The sequence below is a fragment of the Sparus aurata genome, chromosome 17 (assembly GCF_900880675.1).
Source record: "Sparus aurata chromosome 17, fSpaAur1.1, whole genome shotgun sequence".
Taxonomy (NCBI): Eukaryota; Metazoa; Chordata; class Actinopteri; order Spariformes; family Sparidae; genus Sparus; species Sparus aurata.
In genome coordinates, this window is record NC_044203.1 from 14,861,368 (window position 1) to 14,882,224 (window position 20,857).

A 20,857-nucleotide genomic window follows, 5' to 3' on the forward strand; every position below is an offset into this window, starting at 1 on the left:
AGTTTAGAACCTGTTGTAGACAGTGTTTCACTAAGTTTATAAAGCTTTAAGTCTCTACATTTAGTGCTTTTTTTAAGGGAGTCTGGGACTCTCCCCTCTGTTCGCTAAGAAGTGGCCTTTATTAGCCACTGTTTACTGTGTCTGTAAAATCTAATGTAATATGTTGTATTCTTCAATACGTTTGGTGAAATCAGTTGAAACTGTGTGTTCAAACAGCTGTTGCGAGGTATGCTGCACATTAGACATGGAATCAGACAGGACCCAACAAACCGATACCGCAACAAACTGACTTTTTACAAGAAAAGAATCATCTTAATGAATTGTATTGAATGCCCAATTTAAACAAAGGCACACGTGATTTAGAATTTACCACAGCCGTTAATTTTGTTAAGTTTCTCTCCGACTCTTGAAATCACTCAAGTTTGGGTATATTGCTAGTTCAGTGGTTCTCTCAAGCTGGTCTGAGTGATGGGATCTCAAATGCCTCCTCAATGCGTGTATTCACACCTGTACCTGAACAGCCTCATAGAATACTTATCACTAGATGTTTTGCCACCACACAAGCTGTTGACGTATTCCCAGAACCATTTCACAAACTCAGAAACATAACCTGAGTTTCAACCAAAGCAACAGGGGTCTAAATTTAGTTCTTCTGACCCCACTTCCTGGTGCCAAACACCCCTGATTTGGCGATTATACTATCAGATACCTTGAGGATAAAACACAGAACAAAAACAAGTTTCAGCGCAGTCCTGGCAGGCACACTTTTACCTCTCTGGGAACACGTGGTGTGGAGGTTTTCAGTCTCCTCTCCCAGCTCCCAAATTGTGTCTAAAACAGTTTTATGGTTTTGAATAAGAGCGTCACTTTGTCTAATAATAATTACTCAAAAGTAATTAGCAACAGTAATTATTTATTGGTATTAGAAATTCAAACAAAAACTGGAGCCTTCTTCAGTAATGTGTTGCAGTGGGAAAAGTGGTGAGGAGTGGTGTGTGGCAGCACTTAAAGTCTTGTGACATTGTTGTTATGCCAGAACTGAGGTGCGTTCAGGTGTGACTTTGTATATACTAACAGTCAGGTAAGATTTCCTTGAACGACCGCTGGAGTGTGGGCACACTTTTCTCTGTTTGCAGGCTTTGTTGGTGCGCAGGGGCCAGATGTTTGGCTTTTGGTTTTACATGCAGGCTCCTCTATAATCAGAAACGTGTGCTGAGGTCCCAAAACAATGTAATGAGGGGATTGTATGAGGTCAGAGAAGGGTATCACTATGGGGGAAACTTGCATAGTAGTGCATTAAAAGGCCTTTATAATCTCATTGGTTATTTAACATTTCTTGGTGCAAACTACTTTTTTATCATATTTTAAATAATATTGCTTTTAAGGTGTAAATTATTTAATTGATTGTCATTTCAAGAAGTGGTATGGACATGTCCCCAACATCTCCAGTGTGAATGACACCAATGACTTTTATGCATTATTGGACTAATTTGGCATCTCGGCGGTTCCTATGATGCACTGGAAACATAAGCATATATTTATATATTGTGGCTCCACAGTTTCTGAAACTGTAAAAGGCCCTAATTTTCAAAGCACAGTTTTTCAGCTCAGACAGGATGAATGAGGTGAGGTTGATAACACGAACAAACAAACAGTATCATCGTGTTTTATTTAATGGCTTTCATGCCACCCTATTCAATAAGCACCCTCGGCTAGAGTGATCCATGTTTCTTTCACCACACTGCATCGTCTCCTATTTTGTTGTCTTCACTGAAAAACATCCGTCACCTTTCAAGTAAATCTCTCCAATTTTTTTTTTTGTGTTTCTCTCCGAGCCAAGCTCTGGTTTGTCATGAGTAAGCTACGATGAGTTTTGCGGTGAGACATCGTGATGCAGACTCACATCGCACGCTAACACACCCACACACCGGGGCTGTTTACCGAATGTATATGAATGCATGGAACAGAGTGGGCAGAAGAGAGAGAGAGAAGGGGAGTGATTGAGAAAGATGAATAGCAAAGGCGATGATGATAACAGAGGCCCAGCTGTGTGGCCTGTTATTCAGATAGAAATCAAGTTAAAACATTATAATGACAAAGCGCTCCTAAACGCTGTATAATCACAAGGCTATGCGTTTCCCCGTCTACTTACCTTTTTTTTGAGTACCCATCCAGGCCCCAGGCGTTCCAAATAACTCGTCTCAACCTTGGGATCTGAGCGCTTTCCTCCGCAGAGAACACCTCTTCTCATTTTTTTCAGTTTACCGAAATGAAGAAACATTTTTCTTGAAGGAGGCGAGGTAATTGTGTAGTTTATTTTGGCGCTCATAATGTGTGAATCAGTACGGGCATGATTACAGTGCCTTTGTTAGTTCGTAGCATTTTCCACATCTTCTAAGAACTTCTTTATTCCGAAGCAGCACACAGTAATGAGGATTTGACTTTCGCTGCAGTTTGAAATCATTGCCAGCGAAGTAAGACAAGAGTGCCAGCTAAAAGCCTCTCTTTGAGATGCAGTCAATGACTCAAATTTGCCTTGGTGGACATATTAAAGTTGCAAGTGAGAGGCAATGCATAAAAGTAGGCGGCTTATTCAATTGCAGGGTTAAGAGGTGTCTTTTATAAAACTGAATCAGGACACGAGCAGAACACTTTTTGGTGTACTGCAGTGCTGCAATTACTGCTCAGTGCTTCGGGAGTCTTAATGACATTTAAATGCCTTTCGATTTTAACATACTGTTATGATGATTTGCTGAGCTTCATTTGTTGCTGTACATCTTCTTTGTGAATATTAGCTAATTCATTTGTAGTTTTTTACATGGAGGGAAACTGAATTTAATGTAAGACTGAAGATATGTGATTGATTTTTCTATATAGATGTTTTAGGTCCCAGATACATTTTAGTGAAGTGTAAGTTTTCATGTCATTTTCTAATTATACTAGACAATTATTACTCATACTGTAAACTATTATATACATTTTTAAACTGTATATAAGCATTTTGGTAACTAAAAGTTGCTTGTTGGTAAGACATTCTAATGCTTTTATAAGGCTTTATAAAACTCACCTTATAACCAGCTTTATGAAGTATTGTGAGTGGTGGACAAAATGCAGTATAAGATAAGCATTCATAATGCTCTCTGCCCCCTGCTAAAGTGAAAACAGTACTTTATAACTACCATTACTTAAGACATTTATAAAGACACCTAAAGAACTCCTCAAACCTGCCATAACAGATTATAAATTCTGAGGTTCTGAAATGTAATAATGCCTGATAGACATCAGTAATACGCTATAGCATACTTTACAAGCCTTTAGTAAATCAAAGCACTCTGTAAGGTTATGAGCAAATGTGTGATAATAAAAGACAATCACGTGGACTTGCTGACTGATAATTTGTGGGTAACTTTGAAGAAATTATTGACTAAGATTATTTAATTAGTCATTAGTCATTAGTGCTGATACTTTGGAAATCATTTACAAGTTTCTAAGCTTTAATGCAGTCTTATAAATGTGTTGTAATGTCCTATGAATGTGCTTAAAACCCTCAATAAAAAATGTTCTTCTTCAGACTTTATTATTTTCATTGTGCGTGAGTGTGTGGAATAAAAGTCAGGACTTAACATGTTTACAAATCCATGTGTGTCATTGAACAGCCACTGGAACTTCACCATAATGTCAGAGATTACATACAGCAGAAGACTATCTGTTGATTGTCTGACTAAATAAACCAACAAATATCATAGCTACGTGTCCTGGTTCATGTTAGGGTGATACTTGTATTAGTGTGTTTGGTTAGTCATGCTGTTGCTGAAGCATTTCCCAGAAATAGACGCCATTAGTCACACTTTCTCGCTTTCTTAACGAATTCTGAAGACGTGCTTTTAAAATGAAATAAATTGTACCAAACCTTTCTCTTTAGGATAATCCCACTCTAAGCTACTTCCTGCCAGTTCAGAAGACTGCAGGCTGTTTGAATCTGCAGCCTCTCAGGTTGAAGTTAGTTTGGTGAACTTTTGTACTGCAGGTCACACTAAGATAATCCTATTTGTAATCAAGACTTTCTTCTTTCTCTGGTCCAGAAAAAGGACCATGTTGTCTTTGGAGCAATCACAATCGCAGTCTATTGCCCGGGGTCAGGCTGTGTGTAGTTATTTAGCATATTAAGTACATCGTTTTGGTTTACCGTTTGAACCGTGCTCACCATGCTTTGATGATTAGCCGGTGGCTTTGTTTCCACGTCAGGGCTGCTTTTGTTGAAGTATGGTTTTGGGGGGTTGCAGAGATTGTGCGATATCTGCTGTTGTTTAGATGTTTGGATTAGGGGTTGGAAGAGATAAATGTAACAGCAAAGTGCTGTTTTCAGGTCCAATTGATTTATGTTATGTTTTTGTTTAAGCCACAGCCTTTAAATCTTATCTTTGAAATGTAACTCTTAACCTAATGCATGAAATCTGACTTTTCCCTGCTATTTAGATGATTAATCCATCTCTGTGTTTGTCCTTGCCTTCCTTTCTCTCTCTCTCTCTCTCTGGCTGACTCACTCTGTAGCCCCTGCAGAGCCGTTGCTGTGCAAGTTTGCTGACGGAGGCCAGAAGAAGAGGCAGACCCAGGTCAAGTATCCCCAGAATGGCCGACCGTGGACACGGGAAGGAGAGGTGAGGCTTAAAAGTGTAATTAATCATCAAAAAGAGCTCACCAATACCCAGTCGTAAAAGATCCCCTTCAGGAGCCACTGCAGCTTTTTCATAAAAGTAATTTGTAACACAAGAACCATGTCTTTCAATCGGTTTATTACAACATAATCCTCCTCACCCTCTGCCACTATTCAAGTCAGAAACAGAATTGTTACTCAGTCAGAAATATACCACAGCTGACAGTTTCTAAATCTAAGGTAGCCTTTCCTTTCCGACAGTCAGAATGAGTCGACTGTGTCTGCTCGTAGGCTTTTTAAGAGGAAAAAGTAAATTTAACAAAACCAAAAGCGATGGTACTCTAACCACAAGCCTCTTCTAAACCTTTCCCAACTCAGCTTTCTAGCAAAAGCACACCAGTAATCCTCTCACAACGCTCAAGTGAGAGTGAAATGCTGTTGCATACAGTACAACAGATTGTACTGAAGCACATCCCAGCTGCCTCACAGAAAACATCACAGCGGGTCTAGAAAGTCATCGTTTTCATGAACTATAAATATCTGGCGGCTGTGTTCTTTAACACTAGCTTCTTTTTCACAATTTTCTCAACAAGTTTCAATGGCTTGACAGGCCCCCCTACCGGGTCATTATCAGCTTTCATTTCCACTGACATCCTGTAGGCCGAATTAGAGATGCTGCTGAAAGTGAAGTCTGGCATATATAAAGGGTGTCGAATTTGAAATACCATGTCTCCAAGACCCCAATGCCAAGTTGTTTTTTTTGTTCCCTTTTGTTGAAACTCCCACCTCCAGTCTGTCATCTTCAGAAGAATGAGACCTTGTGCAGTGGCCCGAAAGCAGATTGACTGTTGCACAATGCGGAGGGTTCAGAAGTTGTTAGTGTCGATACCAAAGCTTTAATTTACAGAACAAGGGAAAGTGAATAATAAAGTTCCCACCCACGCGCCAAGTGCAGTTCTTAACAGTTTCCCAACATTTGCATTGCGTGGAGGTTGGGAAAGAGCAGGGCGGTGAAGTGAAATGAAATGGATCCGGGCTGAAACATCTATGCGATGAAATGGGAGCCGCCACAACAAAAACAGGAGGCCACAGGCTGTGCACGGCATTCATGTGTGTTTGTGTGTAGCGGGCGCAGATTGCTTTTTTAGATTAGAGGCCCCAGTGTTGGTGATTCTATCTCTGTGTCCTGTTGTCATCTTGACTCAAAATAAATGATCACTGTTTTCTGTGGGATTCCTCACACACTTTGTCCCGACAAGCCCCGCTCGGCCTTGTTAAGGAATAAAAGCGTCTCTACAGAGGTTTATGCATTTGCCGAAACCAGGTCTCTGAGTCCAAACAAACTAATAGAGACATCTGGCCGTGGAAGTGCTTGGAGGGGCCTCACTGCGTCCTCACGCTCAGTCATCCAGCCCTAATCTCCCAGAACCCCTCACACCTAAATGAGTTTGGCCTTGGGACTGTGGCATGAGCACATATTACACACGTGGTCACTCACAGATACAACGTTTTTACAGAGAAACACACAAAGGACACAAGTGGGCAGAGACACAGAACAACTACAAATGACACTTGTGATCAGTTTGTGTCTCTTTGTAGTTGTGTTTGTGGTAATTTTATGTCTCTACATGGTCATTGTATATCTCATTGTGCGTGCCTTTGTAGTCATGGTCATTTTGTGGTGCTTTGTGGCCATTTTGCTTCTATTTTTGTAACATTCTTTTGTGTCTCTGGTGGTGTTGTGCCTCTCTGTAATCATTGTATGTGTCCTTGTATTTTATTTGTGTCCCTTTTGTCATTTTCTGTCTCTCTGTAGTTGTTTTATTCCTTTGTGTTAGTTTGATGTCTCTTGGTAGTCGTTTTATGTTTCTTTGAAGTCATTTTATGTCTCTGTAGTCGTTCTATGTCTCTTTGTAGTTGTTGTATTTCCCTTAGTAGTTGTTCTATTTGATGTATCACTGTAGTCGTCCTATGTCTCTTTGTAGATGTTTTATTTGTCTCTAGTCATTTTCTTTTTTAGTCTTTCTATGTTTCTCTGCAGTTATTTTATGTCTCTTTATAGTTGTTTTCTTTTATGTCTCTCCAAAGTGGTTTTGTAGTTGTTTTATTCCTCTCTGTAGTCGTTTTATGTCTCTTTGTAGTCCTTTTTTGTGTCTCTAGTTGTTTTATGTTTCCATGTAGTCATTTTATGTCTGTGACATAACATAACTACAAAGAGAAATTAAACAACTGCAATGAGACCTTAAATAAGGAATTATAGGTCTCTCTGTAGTCGTTTTATATCTCTTTGTAGTAATTTTATTTTATGACTGTCAGAAATATTTTAGAGATAGATCAGTGGCAACACATGTTACACATATCCAGACATGCACTTTGGTGGACGGTGCCTGCATTATGCAGCAGTTAGAATTGTTGTCCAGTCTTTGCCGTTAGATGAAGGAAACTTAGAGGACAAGATGCAGACATCAGGATGCCTCACATAACTGATCTCCTCTAGCTCTGTCTCAGAAATGGTCCGTTCAAAAAGACAATTCAATAGATTGACAGGGAGCTAGCAGAGAATACAGATTTTGCTCAAGGTGAAAACTAGGATTCTGGAAGCCTTCACCTGCTTTAAATCAGATGTTTGTTGCAGAGCTGGTAGAAAAATGATCCTGGGCTTTGGAATGATTAAGTTTTTCTATTTGATGTAATCAATGTCTGGCACTCCTCTTTATGGCTTCTTCAGTCTATATTCCCCCTATCCTGGCTAGAGACAGTGTTTGGGGAAAAACCAAACATTGCAGCAGAGTTCATAATCAGGGCGCACTTTCAACTCATGTGCCAATTTGGAAAGACGAGACCTGTGTGGAATAAAGACCGAGTAGAAAAAGACTTGAGTACGGCTGCAGACAGAAGAGGAGGGGGACCAGTGACAGAGCGAAAGATAGAGAGGGAGAAAAATAAAGAGTAGAAGACTAAAAACACTACTGTTGCTTTTAGTTTGTTCTAATATTGCCAAGAGGCAGTCGAGTGGATGAAGATCTTTTTCAAAGCTCGAGCTGTAAAGAAGACAGTCGCATTCATTTGAACGTGATAGAGAAAGTGAGGCACAAAGAGAAAACATTCAGAGAGAAGAGTGTCACTTAATAATACACACTTGACTTAATAGGGACAACATCTAATGGAGAGGAGGAGGGACAGAGAACACTTAGCAACTCAAATATGCTCTTGCAGCACTGCTTAAATGCTGATATAATGCAGCTGGAATGTAAGACCATATCCTATTCATGTATACAGAGTACTGTAGTATAACTAAGGCCTGTAAATAGTGGAGATTGCTATAAGAAAAACACAGTATGGTGTCCGCTTGTTGCTCCATCTGCCATGTGTCCATATTTTGATTCACGAAGTGGTGACAGTGCGCATGATTGAGCTGAGAACGTTATATTACATAAATATTTGCAATATTGTGTTAAACTGTGAGAGGTCTCTTCGAGCAAGTTACGTCAAGTGAAGTAAAGTCTGGGCTCATTTTAACCGATGAAGGAGCTTTTTGATACGTTTTGGCCACCGCCGGTTTCCTGACTGACGGTACAGATGTCTGCTGTGACAACAAGCGCTAACTGTGTGTGTGACAGCTCCGACAGACTGATTTCAAAACTCACCGAGAATTTCCATTTTTCCTCCAGATTGTCTTCTTTCTGCTCCTTTGTGCATTCTCGAATCCATATTGGAAATAACTGCTAATTACCTCCGCCAAAGAGGTTATGTTTTCCACCTTGTTGGTCGGATGGTTGGATTAAACAAAAACAGCTTTCCACACAACTTAGATGGAGAATGGATCTCCGCTCAGAATAGACCCCACTGACTTTTGGTGTGGATCCGGATAAAGGGATGGATCCTGGAATTATTTTCTCCCTTTCTTTAACATTATGAGATCTGCTGTTTTCAACCTTTTTCATTTTCACGGACTAATGCATGGATCCTGATGACAATAATCAGGCGTGTTTAGCTGGCTGGTGTCTATGAGTGAGTAAAATTTGATGCAGATAGTAGAATTTGTTTAGCAGTTAGGGGAGGTTTAAAATTTAGAGTGACACAGGACAATGGAGGTTAAAATTGAATTGGCTTGACTGAATTAAAGTTGAGGTATACAGTCTACTGAGCTACCGATCTGTTGTGTCCTACCAAGTGCATTCTTCCGTTTGACTTTAAATACCACTGCTTAACATACTTTCATGTTGTTAAATGTAAATGAACAGCAGCATTTACCCAGTGTTGGGGAAGCTACTTTGCAAGTGTAGCTTGTAAAACTAGAGGTAGTTCAGCCTGGCAGTAGTTTGAACAAACTACATTTCTACCCCAGGAGAAATGTATTTTGTAAAACTACTGCTAAAAAATTATTACTTGTACTCATTATACTCATTTAACTCGCTGTTAAATAAATCAACATATGGTGTTTATGAAACAAAATATAATAGCCTACAAAAAATTCACATGCCAGCAGAAATATGCCTCTCAACTCGAGAGGAAAAAGTCTAAAAAAGTCAAAATTAGGTCGAAAAATGGTCGTGTCTGTAGAAGCATCTATATCCAACATGTACATGGTCAAATGTGGCCATGGTTGGGCTGGCGCGTTGGCATGCTTGCACCATATGAGCACTGCCTTCCTTGGCACAAAGACCCACCCACTCTGTAAAGCATTAGCCTTTGAGTGCTGCCAGGGCAAGCCAATCAGAGGCAGCGTTGGCTTAGCATGTCTCAGTGCAACATGTTTCATGCCTTTTTTCAAAGAAAAATAAAATAACATTTATAGTATATAGGTCTTTTTTTAATAAAAAAATATTTCATGTTATTGGCCAAAATTGTAGTTTGTAGTTAAACTACAAAAAAATGACCCAAAAAGTAGTTGAATTACTTGACGCAGCACAAAATATGAATGTAGTTTAACTACCAGCAAGATACAGCAAATTGTAGCTAAGCTATGTAGTTCAACTACATGTAGTTTAAGACTCCCCAACACTCATTTACCACATTTGGATTGAAAATAGGTGTTTGTGACAGCCAACTACAGAATTTTACTGAAAATTCTAATTTTGCAAATTCTTCTTCTTATTATTTAGTTTCATATATTATATACACTTAATGACTGAGGAGCAATAAATGAGAAACATTCCGCTCAAACCTACCAGTTTAAAATGTTGTGAACCAGGGAATCATCATGTGGTCACGTCTCTGTTATGCAGTAACACTCCAGCAATGCCCTTTTTGTGGTTTTTTTACTATATCTGTGAGTATTTCTGAACATAAGTATGGTTTCAAGTGGTCCACAGGCTCACATGCAATCAATGCACGATGATTCCATTGTACAGAAGTGCAGGCTCGTTTGAGAGTTTTCTGCTACTGAGGTCATCATCAGTTGTTCTTTATTTAGCAGCTAGCTGTGAATTTAAAGTCAAGGCTTTGTTGTTCATTGTTAATTCTACGTCACAAATTGTTCTCTGCTTTGCCTCTATAATTTGCTCCAATTCAGTTCATTACCTTTATTGGTTCGACCATTTTTCAGTATTTTAACCTTTAGGTGTTTCTCTCTTTACCTCTCTCCCCAGAGCGGTATGGCGTTGACATATGATCCAGCTGCAATGCAGAACGGGTAGGTGGAACGTTTTCTCCTCAGATTTACAAACTCAGTTTACAACTTCGCCTGTCTGCTAACTTTACTTTTGATTCACGTTCGCTGCAATGCACAAGATTGCTGGAGTCCCAGCTACAGCACCTGTTTATGAGCCCCTCTCACACCAGCAGACCTGCAAAGACAAGCACGCACATCAGCACAAGCATCAGCGCCGATATATATACAAGAGCCCTCGCATGCAAATGAGCGGACCACACACACGTTCGAACAGCTACGGGGAGACGCAGGCCATTAACAGATGCTCTCTTTGTCTCACCCTGCCTCGCCCTTACCCTCACATCTGACTGGTGCAGACGTGGCATTTATTTATGCACCTATGCATATAAGCTGTCAGACGTGTAGGTTTTGATTGCACACAGGGAAGTTGGGCGGTGTTGCAGTGCCGCTGTAAGACTTTCGTCAGCCGAGGCTATCTGCAGTGCTCTCAGGCTGAATGCAGCGAGCCGAGTGTCTGCCTGTTTCAGGGGGAAATTGGAGATCGGTCCTGTCTGCTAGGAATGCTGCTGGTGATGCGATCCCAGGAGACGCTTCCCTCCAGCTCTGTGTTTGTCTTCTCCTCCTTCTCGCTGGCTCAGTCCTCCTTGCTCTTTTGAATCCGTACTTTCCCCTTTCCTCCTCTTCTTTATTGTTGTACACATTTTCTTCATATCACCTTTAAACCAGCCCTCATGTTGTCTGACCTTACCCTCAATTTTCTCAACTCTTCCCCCTCTTCTGCATGTTTTTGTTTTGTCTAGTCCCCATTCTTCTTCTTATTCTCACTCTCCATTTTCGAGCAGACGCTATCCTTTTGGCCATCTCTGGTGTCTCGGTGTATGTGAGCGTGGTTCTGCATGTGCAAAGGCATGCATCTGTGCGCTCGCAGTGCTTAAGCCCTCTCCAACCTCTCTTCCGAGGTCATCGAAGCTCCTTCCGGCGAAGCGCTAAATGACTGTGAAATGCTAATACGGCTAATTAGAGAGGCGAAAGCAGGGAGGGAAGAAGGCTGAATGAAAAGGGAAGGCTGGACGGGTCAAGAGCAGGCCAAAGGGAAAAATAAAGTCAGCCCAAGGAGAGGGGAAGGGTACGAATCAATTACAGGTTTTCTGTCCGAGCTCGAGGACGGCTGGTTTTTAGGTGCTGATGCCAATCTGATGTTATTGGAAACATGTGTCCCAACTGGCCAGACTGCTTTGGCTCATAGCCTGTCCTTTCTTTTATCAGGGTGACACAAAATTCACTTTCTCTGGCTCTCTTTTTACTCAATCTCCTGCCTCCCTATCTGGTCTGTTTGCTGTCTTTTTTGTTTCTCCCTGCCTCTGTTCTTACCTCTCCTACTCTGCACTTTTATCTGTCCTCTCTTTCTTCTATTTCTCTCGTCCACACACACACATACACACACACACACACACACACACACACATATATTTTAGCATGCTCCCCAACATTTTCCCGCTGAAAAGTCACTGAGGTCGGCACTAAATCATTCGCTAATTTTTCAGGGCAAACTCCTGACAGTGCGGCTAGGTCACACCAGGGATTCACAGAGAGGTTTTAAATTCAATCTCGTGCTAATGTTCTGTTCGCAATTACATGTTTAGTGTATTGTTTAAACAGCCGCGCCAGAGTCCCTATTGACAGCATGCTGCTCAGGACTAATAGCCTCCATCAATAACCTTGGATCTGTCCTCTACCTACTATTTTGCTCTCTCAATACACATCACTCTAATGAAAAATACAATAAACACAATCAGAGGACCGTATTGGATAACGCAGCTGCGTCTGCTCATTTGTATTCATCAGTGACAGTAATACAGTATCTCTGATGCAAGTCGTACATTAATTGTACGGTTAAAAGTACGTTTTTTTCTCACCACTTTGACAAACGTGCCCCAGTTTTTATTCCAACTTGACTGTTATAGCTGTTGAAACTTTGCAAGTGACGTACAAGGTTGGAACAATGCAGACGTACAGAGCTGCTGCTGAAAGAAATACATGAGATCAGAGTAGAGCCGCAACTAATACTTATTTTTCTTCATTTAAAGCAACATTATGTGACTTTTTTTACCTTAAAGTAACAGCTTTATCATGTTGATGGTACAGTGTCTTGTAACAGGGTGATTGGTGTCTCTCTCCGAGCCACTCTGCCCTCATATTACTTGTTTCTCCACTATGTAACTTTACAGAGGGTAGGATAACAGCATTGCATACAAGTTTACTTTAACACACAAGTTTTCAACACATGACACTGTTACGATCTAATGAGTTTTGTTTGTAGTACCTACAATTATGTCTGATAAATTGTTACAGACATGGGATTTGTATTTATGTAAGCTCAGAAAGTGTGGGAGGTGCCACATCACAAAAAATGCCAATTCTACATGATTGTTTTAATGACTGCTTGCACTTACTACACATACAGTGTATAAATTGTCAAAAAGTTGTGAAAAATGCCAGTCAGCGTTTTCTAAAGCCAAAGAAGTCAAACTCAAATGTGTTGTTTTGTCCACAACCTTAAGTCATTTGGTTTACTGTCATAGAGGAGTCACCAGACAATGTGGAATTAAAAGCTGGAATAAGAGAACTGTATTAACCATCATTAATAAACGGTAAACTTACAGTTGATTAAACTTAAGTAAGTACTTAAATAAGTACATACATGTTCATAATACTTGCAATAGAAGTATTATGAACATGTATATATGTACTTAAGTATCAAATGAATATCAAATGCAACTTGACAATAAACAGTATCTTAATAAATGGTTTCTAAAGCATTTGATTAATTGGTAACTTTGAAATAACAATTAACTACATTTAACCACACAAGCAAAATGTATTAATGATGGTTATCATAAACTGTTACCATATCTTTGTCTTGAAAGCATTGCTGAAACCCATTCATCAAAATAGTTGGCAATTAATAGTTGTGAAACTAATCAATTAATTGAGAATCAATCAGAGAATAAAACTGACATATAATTTGCTTTTAAACTATACAATGACATTCAGGTAAGAATAGTAAGTAACACTTTCTATGAAGCCTGTGTCTATAATGCGTCATTATGCAATGTAACAATGATGATAATGCATCATAAAATGTTTATAATGTATTACACCTATGAGAATTATAATACAATGTGATCAAGGCAAAAAAAATAAACAGTAATTATGTGTTATACATTAAGTGTTATGATACTTACCTTATAATACATCATAAAATGCTGCAGTTATTATTATAAAACCATTATGAATATTTGTAAATGCTTATGACTATGAATATATGTCAGTATAGGCAATTTTACTGCCTTATAAGTATGTTTATAATGCATTACAGATGTGGGCTTCATAGAAAGTGTTACCTCAAAGGGAAAGAAAATCTATGTCCCTCGAGGAGTTAATGGAAAATCTAAGTAAAGCTGGTGTCAACAAACATACGATAAAACACAAAACCAGCCTGCACATGAACCATAGAAAATAGTTAGTTCTAATAATTCATGAGATTTCTTCCTCTGAGCCATGTTGTACTGTCTAGTCACTGCTGTAGCTATACCCTTCAACACACCAAGCAGAGCATAAATGTCCGACAGGGCGGCTGGTTGTCCGTGTGAAGCGCAATCACGCTCTCGAGCTTATCTCCGGCAGGCTGGAAACCAACCGCATCCACACAGGCTGGACTGCAATAGTTTAAACATATCTCAGGCTTTGCATCTCGCTGCTGAGTTCAAAACCGCCCGTGCTGCTATCACTGACCAAACAAATGTAATGCGAAAAAAGAAAATGCAATAACAGACCAGGTGGGCACCCCGGCAAACCCATTTCACCCTTGAAATGAGGTGTGTGGCGGTGTCACAGCAGAGTAGCACCGATCCGTCCACATTTTCCCGTCTGTGGCTGGGTGCTGAGCCAGACTGTCATCTCAGCTGTAAGAACAGGGCGCATACTGTGAATTCTATTACGTGTGATACAGATATTTAAGAATCAAATACAGCAAACGTTAAACAATATGATATGTGTTGGCAGCAGATCGAAGTAAACTTTACTGGAAACCAACAGCGTGTTTGTTTTTCAAGTACTGTTCTCCCCTCAATTAAGCAACACTCAATTTGTTGCGAGTAGCTTTTTTTTATACATTGGCGGCTGTGCTGGAGACAGAGGTAGAGGAAGGATTCTCTCCGTCTCTGCCGCTCTACCCCTCTCTTCCTCTCTCTTTCTCCCATCCCTTGCTCCATTATTCAGTCAACAGACACTTTGGGATCGATCGGGCACAGCAACACGGCCTGGCGGATGAAACATGTCCTCTCTAGGTACACAATGATAAATAAAGCACTGCGAGCCACACCATTCTACCGCTGCAGGGTTGAGGGGGTGAAATGAAGAGAGAAAAAAAGAGAGAGAGAGAGACGGAGCAAAATCAGAAGGGCAAACAGAAGGTATAGGAGGAGAAGTAAACAGGGTACAAAAATGCAGATGTTTCATAGCCTTCTCTGCTGGGTTGAATATGCGTAGGTGGGAACATAAAGTGTAATGCTGGAATATTTCACCCACTCACACATTAAGGTGATAATTCAATATTATGCATAGCGGCGGAGCAGGCTCCTTTGTAACATGATGTGTACTCCGGTGCAGTGTCAGGTCTCATTCCGAGGTGTCTTTGATGATGTGGCACAAAGTGAAGCTGCAATATTTATTATTTCCATGACTGCCTTGATGATGTCTGATCCATTTTGTCAGCTGAGTGTTGAAGTGTACTGTGTGGTGGGAAAGCAAGACGTACAAAGAGGCTCAATTTCACCTTTGCATACGGCTACATCTGGAGACATAACACTGTGTTTGCAGATAGTCCTCTTGACTGATGGTTCATTCTAATGGTCTCAGTACAGATTGACCGGACTTCAGTGTTTTAAACCTTTTACTTGTTTGCTGTCATAGGTTCTACTCCTCGCCGTACAGCATCTCCACCAATCGGATGATTGCACAGACATCCATCACACCCTTCATCGCTGCCTCTCCAGTCTCTACATATCAGGTGGGTGGAATCCCTTCTAATTTAGACAGTGTGTTAAGTGGACAGTGCTTCCGGGTCTGAGAAGTGAAGCCCATGTGGAAGTGCCTTAAACCTGCATTCTTTATTGCGGCCAGTAGGGGGGGACTCCACTGGTTGCAAAAAGAAGTCTGATTGTATTCAAGCTTATGAGAAAATGACCCCGGTTCTCAAAATGTCATGGTCCCAATCACTTTAATTCCTCCCTCAACACAGCTTGATGTTCATTTAATTAATTATGGTCCCATTTAGAGTACAATAGATGTTCAAGTAGGGTTACAGTTTAGGGAGTGGGTAACTTGTGATTGACAAGTTGCTACCACATAGCAATGCTTATCCTCCTCAACTCCATTGTCTCCTTTCAAGAAATTCATATGTAGCTCCAAAATTCCAACATAACATCAGCCATACTGCCAAGCATGAGGATTTAAAATGGCAGTCCACAAACTCATAAGCGTCTCCATCCACTATTTGTTAAACAGTCTATCGGTGAGACCGAACTTTGAGAGACTACAAGGGCTCTAGAAATTAATTGGGGCTTCTTGAATGGGGCATTGGAAAAGTGGCTGTCTAAAAGAGAATAAAAGTTGTGTGCTTAGATCGATAACTTTATAGCTGAACTAATGGTTAAGTCATGTTTTTTTCTTTCCAAAATCACAGTAGTTTGTTGAACTGTTTTGTGAGTGTTTTTGTCTTATGTAGCCCCCGCTGCACATCACATAAGTTCAAGTTTCAGACATTGTGACTTGCTAGACTTCTAGCAAGCCAACAGATTTAGCAAAGCAACTTTAAAGATCCAATATGGCAGCCCGATGCCGTATAATGCAGCCATGTAACTCAGTAGAAATCGGTGGGACTGGAGCTTTGCGGGCTTAGTCCCACCAGGACCAACACGGATTTGATCCCAATAACAAGTGGTGTAAAAAAGGCTGATGCAGGTTCGTTGTTCAAGATAATTATAGACAAATAAGTTTGAATTTGTGAGCTGTTTTCAGTTAAGGATGGTGCTTTGAGTCTAACACACGGGTAGTCTGAATGATGGTTGTTGGTTTTGGTCTTTTCATGGTATTTTCTGGCAGAAAGAAAAATATCGAACAAACAGCCGCCTCATCTTGTGTGAAGTTAACAACTTACATGGGACGATGGGCTTTTCAAAATGTAATGAAGCTCTCATCTGGCTTCCAATTGAATCAAAAATGTGTAGAATTGGCCACTTTATTGACTGTTGTCCCGCATGTAGTCTCTGGACATGAAGTACAGACCAAGCAGGCAGAGCTCGTCTTTTCTCAGGATAGACTTGAGCACAGAAATTGAGTTATCAGCTCTCCCCATTCAAGACAATTCTTAGTTTAGCGATGATAAAACACAGGCTTATATTGCAGCACTCCTCCCATCGATCTTCCATTCTTAGGCACAAATCCTCCTTTTGTCTCTCTGTCTGTTCCCATGTGTCGCATCCTCCCTCTTCCACACGCACAAACCCATCCAATTCATGTCAAAGCTAGTTCGCGATGTAGCTCTGCTTCTTTGAGAGACTGACTCCGTACTTGATCTGCAGTTTTGTCAGACGCAGACTGTAAAACAAACAGCAGTCCTCCCCCACAGGTTTTTCTTTAGCACGAAAGGCTGCTATAAATGAGAAAGACAAATGCGAAGACACACCTTCGGCAGCAGAGAAATTACACCCAGAGACACAGCCACATCCTGCACCCTGTGGAAATTAACCTCCCTATTGACAGGCGCAGGTGAGCGAACATACGCAATTACTACATATGTGCATCCTCTGGTACATGTGACAGAGGGGCCTTCGGGGACGTGTTCCTCCTCATGTTGGGGTTGGACAGTGGGTTGCAGCAGGAGATGAAAGTGTTGATTGTAGCCAAGACAGGCTTTGATGATGAAACCTCCACAGTGAAGCAGTAATTATTAGACTGTATTGCTCTCTGTGGTCTTCATATCCTCCTATAATTACTACATAACATACTGTATAGTGGACCCTCAGTTACCGCTGTAATATTCTTTAAGACACGCTGCCGCAGGGACTTAAGCTCTGAAATGGGCTTGTAAAGACTTGAGCTAATGATTAATTTTCTCTCTCTTCTCCTCTTTGCTTTTTCTCATTTTCGCTCCCTTCCTTGTCATTCCGCCTCCCCATTGTCCCCCTCTTTATGCTCTCTCCTCCTCGATTCTTTATCTTAATTCTTTACGACGATCTTCTTTTTGATCTTCCCTCTCCTCTCATCTCTTCCTGACCTCCCCTCTGCATCCTCCTTCTCGTGCCCATCCCCTCCTCCCTTAATTGCTTCATTTTTCTTGGCCCTTCCTTTCTTCTACCCTCTCCGTCTTTCCTCTTTCTGCTTCCTGCATCATCTCCGATTTTTTATTGTCGTCACCTCTGCCCTTGTTTCATCTCCTCTCTCCCCTCCGACCCCTCATCTCCGCAGGTCCAGAGCACATCTTGGATGCCACATCAACAGTATGTTATGCAACCTACGGTATGTTTATGAACCCGGCTCTCCTTTTGATTTTTTTTGTGTGTGGAATGTCATCTTTTTCTCCCGGTGGAGTCATTTTCTCTGTTTTCCGACACTTTTCACTACATTCCTTCCTGCCTGTCATCTCTGTGTGTTGGCATGTCTCTGTGTTTTACTCCTCGCGTGATTCTTAGGCTGCTAATCTCAAAAACAGCTAAGATTGTTCGCAGTGAGAGACATTTAAAAAGCTCAATAAGTAAGGTGAATGTTAAATTAGCTGCCACAGGATTTATTTCAACAAAACTGCAGTCATCCATCCTAGAAACCAAAGGTCTCATCTGTGCTATAATATTTCCTTTTTTTCATTAGTATCACAAATATCAGTACAAATGATGGAGCATCGCAATAACCCCAGTAATACAAGGCACGCAGTTTCCTAGAACAGTATATGAGAGCCAAACTCAGGTCAAACAAGGGAAAAAAAACACATTATTCCTGCATCAGAGTCCTACCCTGCTGAATCAGCTTGAGAATAACCTCCTTAAAGCAGCTCCAAGAGTTCTGCGGAGCAGAATGTGAAATCCATAATAAAAGGTTGCCCCCTGCTGGTTTGAAATAAAACTGCAGGTAGGAGGCAGACTGAACATAAATGGCCATGCTGATCGGTAACTACTGATCATATTTGTACAGTGATTCATCTGATACAAATGCAAAAACTATGGACACGATGAAAAACATGGACATGACAAGATAGAGATATGAGATATAACACACTACAATAATATAAGAATCAGTGCTCTGTGTCTCCTGGAGACCTCAACATGTGACCTGAAAGATTTCTGACCGTCTGTCCAAACGCAGACACAAGCACACACACGCACACGTTCATACACACCCACACATATATTTACACGTACACTCATGTAATATTAACTGTGAGCGTAGGCGTTCAGTCAAACACTGTAAATCTACTCTCACCTACAGATTCTCTGTCTTTTTCTCTCAGACTGTCTCACTCACAGACAAAGGTTTCCTTTGCTGTGGGCCAGGGACTGTATACAGATATATTAACAGGAGGTTGAACTTTGAGCCTCCAAAGGTTTTCACTCTGAGCTGAGTCTCATCCTGTCTGTTGGACCTATAGTGTCCTCCTGAACATACAGTATAAACTCTGTGTGTCTCCTCCAGACGAGGAGTCTTGTCCTTAAAGGGGTGCTATGTAACTTTTTTCGACCTATATCATTGAGCTATAGACAGGACCTGTAGACAGGTGTTTGGCTCTTTTTCATCCCAACCCATCATAACTCAAAAACTCCAATATAAAGGCATTAAAATCTAAACAATGGACTTTCACGTACCAGATTATCTGTGATGAACAACCAACCAATTGAGGTCCTAGACCAGATTTCTTCTCCAATTGGGAAATCAGATTAATTAATTAATTAATTCACTTGGCCTTAAACTCCTGTAGCCTGGCCTCAGCTTGGCAAACTGTTATGCCTTGTATCTCATGCTCTGCCTCTGTTTGCTTATACATCTGTAAAAAAAAAAAAAAAGAAAAACAAGTTTGCATAGTGCAATTGTTGTTGAAGAAGTGAGGTGAATTATTACCACGTCTGGCAGGTGAAAGACCGCGGCAGTTCCCCGTTGATTGTTTCTCAGAAAATGACAGGCAGGTTAGATTCCTGCTGCTGTACAATAACCTTGGAAGTCTTCCTAAAGTAGGTCACAGTTCCACTGGTACTGCTCTTTGTCGTTTTATGCGAACTATGAAAAAAAAAAAAACCTATTAAACCTGCTTGTAAAACATGCATTTAATTTTTATGCCCTTTAATTACACACCTGTTCCAAAAGAAGGGTTCATATGACGGGGAAAGAAATGAATGAGTGACTGAAAAAAACATTTGGTGATAAAGATTTTTATGTGGAAATTTTATGAAGCGAGGGAGTCAATCGTAAGACGAGGGCACAATCCATTGGGAATGTTAATAATCTTGGCCATCGTGGCTGGCAAAAGCCCTGGGACGTGCCACGTTATCTGGACAGTCGTGACATCCCACAGTGATGCATTCGCCCACTCAGGATTCCTGGAATGAGATTTTCTTGTAATAAGGTTCTCAAGGAAAAAAAACAATGTTCGAGACAGATTTTATCATCTTTGTGAAAGTATTAATGAGTTGGTGTCCTGCCAACATCTGCAGACTATTTTACACCTGCGAAATTCAGTTCTGCGCCGTTAAAAATTGGCAGCTGTGGGGGGATGAAGGATGGAGGCAGCGCAGATATGGTATATCAGCCATGCACTGAGGGATTCCAGCAAATGCTGTCACAACACAATAGTTAAACTAGCTCCAAATTCAATTGCTCCCCCTCTCTGTAGTTCTCTCTCTTCCTATCTGTCTTCCTCTTTGTGTCTATCTGCCAACTCGGAAAAACATTCTGTTGTCATGTCTGATTAAAATTACGTCTGTGAGAGAGGATAATACCCGTCTGTAAATGTGTTTTCAAACAAATGTCCCGTCTAATTATTTGGCAGACCGCTTGATATGACTTTGTAAAACTCGGGAGAAAGACGGCAAGAGATGGCGGAGGAGGGAGAATAAGGGATTGGAGGAAGGGGAAAATAAATAAACAAATGAGACAAGTGTGTGTGTGTGTGTGTGCGCGTGTGTGTGACGGCAAGAGGACAGGGGAAACAGGCAGGCGCAGGGAAAAGGAGAGGAAAGAAGGGATTACAAAGAATAAATCGAGAACAAAGAAAAGAAAACAACTGCTGCAAAAGCATGTCTGGAGCTGTGCGCGCCTGTTCCCCAGCCTTGTCTCTGCATAGTCAAAATCCCTGTTAGACAACAAAGGCGAAGGCTAGTCATTGTATTTCCTGGATACAGAAGAGCCTGGCAAATTAAAGCTGCGACGGGTGGGGAGGCTGAGGGAGACACAGTGGCTTAATTCTGTTCCTATGGTAGCAGAAGCCTCCTCGCCGCCGAAACCAAAGTTACTGGCTGGTGACTTTGATTAACGCCTTGCGC

At 40.9% G+C, this 20,857-nt stretch overlaps 1 protein-coding gene across 2 annotated transcripts in view; it reads left to right on the forward strand.

Moving 5' to 3' along the window:
• LOC115567429 (RNA-binding motif, single-stranded-interacting protein 3) overlaps window positions 1-20,857 on the forward strand; it is a 138,027-nt gene that overhangs the window by 109,064 nt on the left and 8,106 nt on the right. Inside the window, exons 7-10 of one of the 2 annotated variants that reach the window (XM_030394029.1) lie at window positions 4,552-4,658; window positions 10,246-10,289; window positions 15,243-15,339; window positions 17,799-17,849. In XM_030394029.1, coding sequence (XP_030249889.1) covers window positions 4,552-4,658; window positions 10,246-10,289; window positions 15,243-15,339; window positions 17,799-17,849 — 299 coding nt within the window. The remainder of the gene's footprint in view (window positions 1-4,551; window positions 4,659-10,245; window positions 10,290-15,242; window positions 15,340-17,798; window positions 17,850-20,857) is intronic. The other variant, XM_030394030.1, reaches the window with a different exon arrangement.